Source organism: Nematolebias whitei, chromosome 1, assembly GCF_014905685.2.
Source record: "Nematolebias whitei isolate Nwh7 chromosome 1, NemWhi1, whole genome shotgun sequence".
NCBI classification, from domain to species: domain Eukaryota; kingdom Metazoa; phylum Chordata; class Actinopteri; order Cyprinodontiformes; family Rivulidae; genus Nematolebias; species Nematolebias whitei.
Genome location: NC_056498.1, coordinates 49,219,849 through 49,227,200, shown reverse-complemented (window position 1 = coordinate 49,227,200; position 7,352 = coordinate 49,219,849). Strand labels below are relative to the sequence as shown.

The 7,352-nt window shown below is 47.0% G+C and overlaps 1 protein-coding gene across 1 annotated transcript; it reads right to left on the bottom strand.

Annotated features, from left to right (window-relative positions):
- Positions 1–2,214: 2,214 nt before the first annotated feature.
- irf2bp2a (interferon regulatory factor 2 binding protein 2a) lies at positions 2,215–4,573 on the bottom strand. Its single transcript, XM_037678176.1, has 2 exons — positions 3,479–4,573; positions 2,215–3,350 (listed from the first exon to the last, which is right to left on the bottom strand). Exons 1-2 carry the CDS (start codon positions 4,287–4,289, stop codon positions 2,635–2,637), a joined length of 1,527 nt encoding a protein of 508 aa, XP_037534104.1. The 5' UTR covers positions 4,290–4,573; the 3' UTR covers positions 2,215–2,634.
- Positions 4,574–7,352: the final 2,779 nt, after the last annotated feature.

The window sequence follows — 7,352 nt, the reverse complement described above, 5'->3', positions numbered from 1 at the left end:
CTATCCATTTTTATCAGAGTTCTAAATGTAAATGATAATTTTCATCTGTTTGATTTGGTGCTGCTTATGAAGCGAGGAGGTAAAATGCGTTAGCGCTAGTCGTTTGTTAGCATGGTAGCTACTTTTTAGCCCAACTTCCAGACAAACGGGATTTTTCCTCACAAAACGTTTACGCGTGTATTCTCAAGCCAGTTGGGACTTTTATTCTCTGGTTGGAAGTATTTTGCTCCGTTCACACCTTGATGTCCCGAGCCAGGCAGCTGAAATGACCCTCAGGAGGGAGGGGACGAAGATTAATCTGCACCAGAACTCCCAACTCTCCGGTTTGGAAACGAGATGAGCAAAACAAAGTACAGAATAAAACTCCAGTCACTTATATATATATATTTTCTCAAGCTTTCAGGATTTGACATTTGAAGCGTTGTTGATAAAACTTTTAAGTTACAAGTCTTTGAAATTAAGCGTTTTACAAAATATATCAAACTGTGGTGACTAACGAAAAGAAAAACTCATAAAGTTTAAATAAATGTCTCAAGCTTAGGACTCGCAGGGTTTAAACTCAAGGCCCGAGGGCCAAATGTGGCCTTTGCTAACATCTTATCTGGCCCTAAGAAGTGAGATTTTAAAATAAAAACATTTTATCGCTTCTCATTTTACATAAAAAAACGAGCACTTTATTCAGCGCGGACTTCTCGAGTCAGCTTTGAAGCCGAGAAATGTTTTTTTCCTGTAATCGAGGCGGTAAAAGAGACGGAGAACGTCAAACGAGGCGGATGAAGCTCTAGTTGTCAGACAGGAAGTGACCCTTGGTTTATAATTTTGACCCCCTCTGATTAAAATATTTAAATACCGTCCCGATTTTTACAACACATTAAGTCTTGAGTTTTTAAAAACCTGTATCCAGAAGGTTTTGCAGCCGTTTTGGCAAATGGCTCGTCTGGTTGTGATGGACCGTTGACCCTGGACAGTTTCAGGGTAAGAGCACATCGAAGCAACTCTTCTGCAGCTTAAATATAAATAAAATAATAATCCCCGAAGGTTGTTGTCAGTAAACAAAACGAGTCATTAACCACAAATGGCTGCAATCGCACCGAGAGGAGACAATTTCCCTCATTTGTGGTGTAAACAAAGACGTACGCTACTATCAGAACTCGTTTAACCCCCACCCTGCCTCAACGTACGAATCACCACGCTGCACCGGAACATATGTTGTGCGCCGGAAGCCACGCGGCCGGTGAGCTTCGTGTTATGACGGCCCTGCTTCCAGGGACACGCTCTGACTGCATTAGCTGCAGCGCGGGCTATTTTAATCAGCGCTGAACAAACAGGTCTGCTGACGTAAATCTTTACGGGCCGGAGAACCGCTCTTCTGTTTTATTGAGCCGTCCTTTAAGCTCGGGGCATAAAACCCTGTCGGGTTTTCTCAGAAGTGGCTTGTTGGATTTGGCTGCTGATAAGGGGACAGTTAGGTCAAAGTATATATATATATATATATATATAATTAAAAACATGACAAGATGGAGAGTGTGGAGTTTATCAAAGTGGGTTTTAAAGTCCAACTGATAACTTTCCAAAGACAAAAGGGAAAGAGGCATAAACAGCCAGCTCAGGAGAAGCAGTCCATTCAGCACCTTGGGATGAAACCCGCCCTCCAAGCTGGTGCTCATCAGTTTATTCAGCGGGGTATACATAAAAAAAGGCTTCAATCTTCAGCTGATGCACGGATTTGTGAATCGTTAAAATTCTTAAAAATCAAGTTTTGCTCGGGAGAAAGTGCGCTGCGGCCCGAAGCGTTGGAACGACTTCAGGCAGCAAGGTGCTCCCGTGTGGCGTTCAGAGGACCGGCTGGGTCCTGTGGCTGCACCTGAACCAGATGTAACGCTCGTTATACTCCACATCTGTAGCCCGCCGAGCGTCTGAACCGTCTGTTTTTTGTTGCTGCAAAATGTCGCCGGCGTCTGAAACAGTCCAGACTTGTGGTCTTGTTGACATTCATGCGCCTTCCTATTGAGTGACTCATCAGATTCCAGTGGGCTGAACATGACTCGGCGACTCTTTCTGCGCTTCGCAATCGAAAAAAGGATTGAGCTTGCGTTTTGTTTTTGCGTCCCTCTGCGTAAATGTGCAGACGGCTGGTTTCCCCCTGCAGCTTTAAGCCCCTGAGCCGTCACAACAAGCTCAACTCACCCAAATGAAGCAAGCCCAGACAGTGTGTTCATACAAGATCAGAAATTGTATTTGGCAATTTTTTTTTTTTTTTTTAAACAAGTGCATACAAGTACAGCTAAAAGCATTTTTAGTTTTGCCAAGTGCTCGTAGAGTAGCATTAGTCACATTCTACGTTAAACAGGAACTGCCACCAGACCTAGAAGTACATCGAGATTTTTTGTTAAACATCAACAAAGGGGAACGTCGTTCGTTATGATGAGTACATACCTTTATCTTCAAAAATATAGAAACACAATGTATTCAAAAATCAAAAATTATACAACCATGTTTACGAAGTATACTCTTCCCTTGGGTCCAATATGTACAAGTCTGTTAGTTTGTTTTGAATGGTATGTATGTGATATTTATATATTTATACTTGTTTTTTTTTGGGACTCCCCTCCCCGAGGAAGTGTTCAGACAAAATCAAGGATCCCTCTCCTTTTTTACTTTGACGTCTCCTGCGAGGATGGTGGCGATCTCCCCCTGCATGAAGGCCCACGGTACGTTCGAGCCGACCAGGGGGCACTTCTCTCCGCTCGGACAGTACACCTCGCCCGTGGCGCCTTGCTGCTTTATGCTTTCCCTCGAGCACGGGAAGCAGAACTTGTGAGAGGGCACGGACGGGCACTGAACAAAGTGCGTGTCCTCCAAACGCTCGTGGCACAGCGTGCAGCACAGAGGTATGCTGCCCGGCACCGAGGAGTCCGGAATGCTGGGGGGGTGCACCTGGTCCATGCCCTGCACCTGCGGGGTGCCTGCGCCGGACGCCTCCCTCTGCGCCAGCCGCCTCTGGTTCATGGAGGACGGCGACAGCGGGCTGCTGCTGTTCCTCCGGGTGGTGGAGTGCACCTGGTTGCCGTCCTTGGGGGAGCTGTTTCCACCTGCGTTGTCCGCCGCCATGATGAGCGCCGCCATGGGGGACTGGCCGTTCTGGGCTGCCTCAGGCGGGGTGGTGCGTGGGTGGGGGGATATTGTGGAAGGGGGGGAGGCGAAGCTCGGCGGGGGCACCGGAGGCATTTTGAGTCCTTCGTTGGGTGGCGGTAACCACTGCTGTCCCTCCCCGTTGAGCTTGGCGGCGGTGCCCTCTCCCTCGGGTTCAGGCGAGGCTTTTCTCTTCATGCGGGGGTGTTTTCCTCGGTCTGTCGGAGGGAACAGGTTCAAGAAAACAGTTGAGTCGCTGCTCCAGACAACAAAGCAAACAGCACACAAGCACATGAATGCAACCTAAAGCACCCCCCCCCAGGTTTAATCAGAACAGATGCTGTACCTGACTTGGAAGCCGTGGCGCTGCTCTCGTAGCCCATGACCCGTTGCTGCATGGCCGCATGGTCCTTCTTGAACCTGCTGTCGAACGTGTGCAGCGCCATCAGGTCCCGCACCGTCTTGCCTTTGCTCCACTCCTGCTCCGCCCGGTTCTTGTGGCTCTCCGGGATCTCCGGGGTCAGGCTGTCCGGTCTGTGCTTCTCCTTCGCCTCCCTGTCGTGCTCGGTGCTGGACACCGAGGCGGGTCTCTTGCCCAGGTCGGCGGGACTGCCGGAGGGGAGCCCCATGATCTGGCCCGGTCTCCCGTTCACGTGCACCGGCAAGTTCCCGTTAACCACCAAAGGCATGAGGTTGGGGCCCGAGATATTCCTGCGCGGGTTCGGGCTCTGACGGTTCAGCTCTGGCGGCTCATCGGGTTTAGGAAATCCGTTCGGGACCGGGATACCGTTCGCCTGCCTGCTAGACTGGTACTCTGGACCCAGCCTGGGCGGGCGGTCGGAGGACAGCGGGTAGCGGTCCAGCGGCTGCGGCGGCCGGGAGCCCGGGTCGCCCGCCGCGGCGTGGATGTCCTTCCCGGAGAGCTGCTGCGCCGCCTTCCCCGGCCCGGGAGAGCGCCCCTCCTGGAAGCCGTGAGCCCGCTTGAGCTGCCGGGCCGTCTCGATGACGAACTCGATGCGGTCCGCTCCTTCGTAGTTGACACATCCCCTGCAGACGGGCTCGGTAAAATCCCAAATCATGGCCCAGGGCATGCGGGGCAGGTCGCACAAATAACACGACTGCCTCCTGGAAGAAGCAGCGACCGCCGCGGACGACATCTCGCTCGTCGTCGACCGTTCGAAACGGGAGGGAAAAAAAAAAAAAAAAACAACAACCCCAAAATGTCTTCCTCTCCGGGGGTGGGTTATTTTCCGTGAATGAAACCAAAAAAACAAACACCACGCTCCGTCGGAAAGAAAGGCGGCGAAGGAAAGAGGTCCTCTCCCGGGTTTCTGGAGGCTGAAGTTAGAGGGAGAAGTTCATGTCGGTGTGTACTTTACTCCGGCGCTCCTCTCTCTAGCTCCGCCGACGACGACTCTACTACTGGCTCGATGTGGAGCAGTGACGTCATCACGCCTGCTTCCACTTCAGTTTCTATTGACTTGATTTCTTCGACAGACCCCCCCTCCCCCTCCCCCCTCCACTGTGCTGCAGCCTCTGTCAGTCAGCCATTTTTTTTTTTTTTAATCACATGAGCTTCTGCCAAAAACAGCGCCCGTGTTGCCGCCTCCGGCAGGTCCTGTTGTTGTTATCGCTGCGTTCACCATAATGCTTTTCAATGGCGGCAGCTAACGCTACCCACCTCCATACGGGTTTATACATATTTTTATATTACTTCATGGAGAATGGCTTCCAAGTAAAATGAAACTGAACACCTTTTGAAAAAAAAAAATAAAAAATAGTTGCAAAGTAAACATGGAAGGTATGACTACTTATTTGGGTCAACCCGATTCAAAATGGCCGCCGCAGCTGACTTGGCAAACAAAAAAAAAAGGGGGTTGTAACTGAAGTGTTTAAATGAAAGTTGCTGACTGTGCTAAGGAACTAACAGTTTGCTTTTTCTTCAAAATGGCCTTAACAGTCATTTTTAGTAGCATAGCATTTAACCCACGGTGTCCAAAGTACGGCCCGCGGGCCATTTGCGGCCCTTGGAGTGATTTTGTGCGGCCCACAGCTGCATTTTAAGAATGGTATCATTTTGGCTAGCAGGCTTAAAAGGTCGATGCAGACTTTCTGCAAATTTGTTGGCAATACTTTTTTTGTATAATGTTTAAGTTTAACAACAAAATAGATGAAAAGCAATCTTTCAAAATGAGCAGTATTAAGCAAAATATCCTGATGCATGCAGGTAGAGAAATCTAAAAAGTTCATTCTGGTCCTCTGGACATTCAAAAAACAAACAAAACAGAACCAGACTTAACATTTTTAGATTATGTGAAATAACTTTTTTACAAAGCACCACAAACTTTTACTGATTTCTACCAGAAAGGAGACTTTTGGATAATGATTCATACATAATGCAGTTGAGACATTTTTAAACGCATATCACGTGGTATCATCTACATACGAGTTGATCGACTTTATCAAACCTTCTATGAATCTGTTGTAGCGACTTGACATCGGGACGATTTTTCAGAATTTTGATCAACCCGCTTTTTAAAGGACACTTACTCAAATTACACTTTTTATCGCTGAGACTAAAATGAGCTTTCCAAACACAAGAAAACAACAAGCATAAACCCAACAAATCAAATCCTTTTAAATAACCCACATATGAAAACGTTTGGACGCCCCTGTACGACTATATATTTGGGTCAACCCGATTCAAAATGGCCACCACAGCTGACTTGGCAAACACAAAAAATGGTTGTAACTCTGAGGTGTTGAAATGAAAGTTGCTGACTGTGCTAAGGAACTGACAGTTTGGAAAGCTTTTTGTTCAAAATGGCCTTAACGCAGTCATTTTTAGCATATATTTAACCTAAACCTACAGCTAGCTAACAGTGCTAACAGTTGGCCAAGCTCTTGGTTCAAAATGGCTGCCACAGCTAACTTGCCAAACACAAAAATGACAATAAGTCAGTTAATGTTAGTGATATTCAGCTAACATTTTCTGTAGTAGCTGCCCGAAACCTCTAGCTAACCGTAATAGAGCTCATAGCCAGGTTAGCTGCGGCAGCCATTTTGAACAAACAGTTCAGCTAACATTTTGTGTAGTAGCTAACTGAAACGTACACCCTGTAGTACTAAGCTCTTTGCGAAGTTAGCCGGGGTATCCATTTTGAACAAACGGGGGGGAATGGCAGCAACTTTGGTATTATTAAATTTAGCTAAAATTGTGTGTAGTAGCTGACTCGAACGTCCACTTAACCTAGTGCTAACAATTTGCTATACGGTCTTTGTTCAGAATTCAAAATGGCTGACGCAGCTAGTTTCACAAACACAAAAAATGGCTACAACTGTCTTTTTAAAGTCGTTGAGCTGAAGCTCAAGTTTTTGGTGTGGCGGTAGCGGAATGTAGCCTCCTGCTATGTGGCTAATGCTAACAATTTGCTAAGCTTTTTTTTTTATAAATGGCTGCACCTGAGTCTTTATTTTTCTTTTGTTCAGCTAAAATTTGTGTTGTGAATGACTCTCGGCTACTACTACACCACATTTTAGCTTGATAGATTTATAATTCGTTGAGGTGCTGTGACATTTTTCTTGTGTGTGCAGGCTAACATTGATTAGCTGTGGCGGCCATCTTGAATTTGGGTGATTCAAAGCCATGACTGTTGACGTGCTGTGCTCACATACAGTATGTGTTAGAGAATAACGACCAGCTTCTACTGCTCCAGCTTAACTCAATAGCCGAAAGACCGGCCAAGTTTTAGCCCTTTCTGTGTTTGCTAATCTCAGTTAGCTTTGGTGGCCATCTTGAATTTGGGTGACTCAAAGCCATGGCATTAACTGAGTTTGCTAATGTTGATTAGCTGTGGCGGCCATCTTAAATTGGAGTGAATCCAAAAGGCAATTTGATTGTTTTTATTTTTACGTTTCAGTAAAATCAGTCCAGTGTTACTTTATATTTTGGTAACGATCAAGACAAAAGAAGACCGAGGCAATAATCTCTCTGCTTTGCCTTCAGCGGCGGGCGATAAAAATGGCTCCAGTTTGCTGCTGCTGCTGCTTTGTCCTAAATTTAGAGCGTTATCCAGCGCTGCTGTTGCTGTTTTTGCTCAATGCGCAGTGACGCAGTGAGCTGCCACCACTGCTGTGCATTGACTGACTCGTTGAGGAAAAACAACCGAGCTTCACTGTAAACCATAATGAGAAATAGTGCTTTTTTTTTTTTTCCCCTT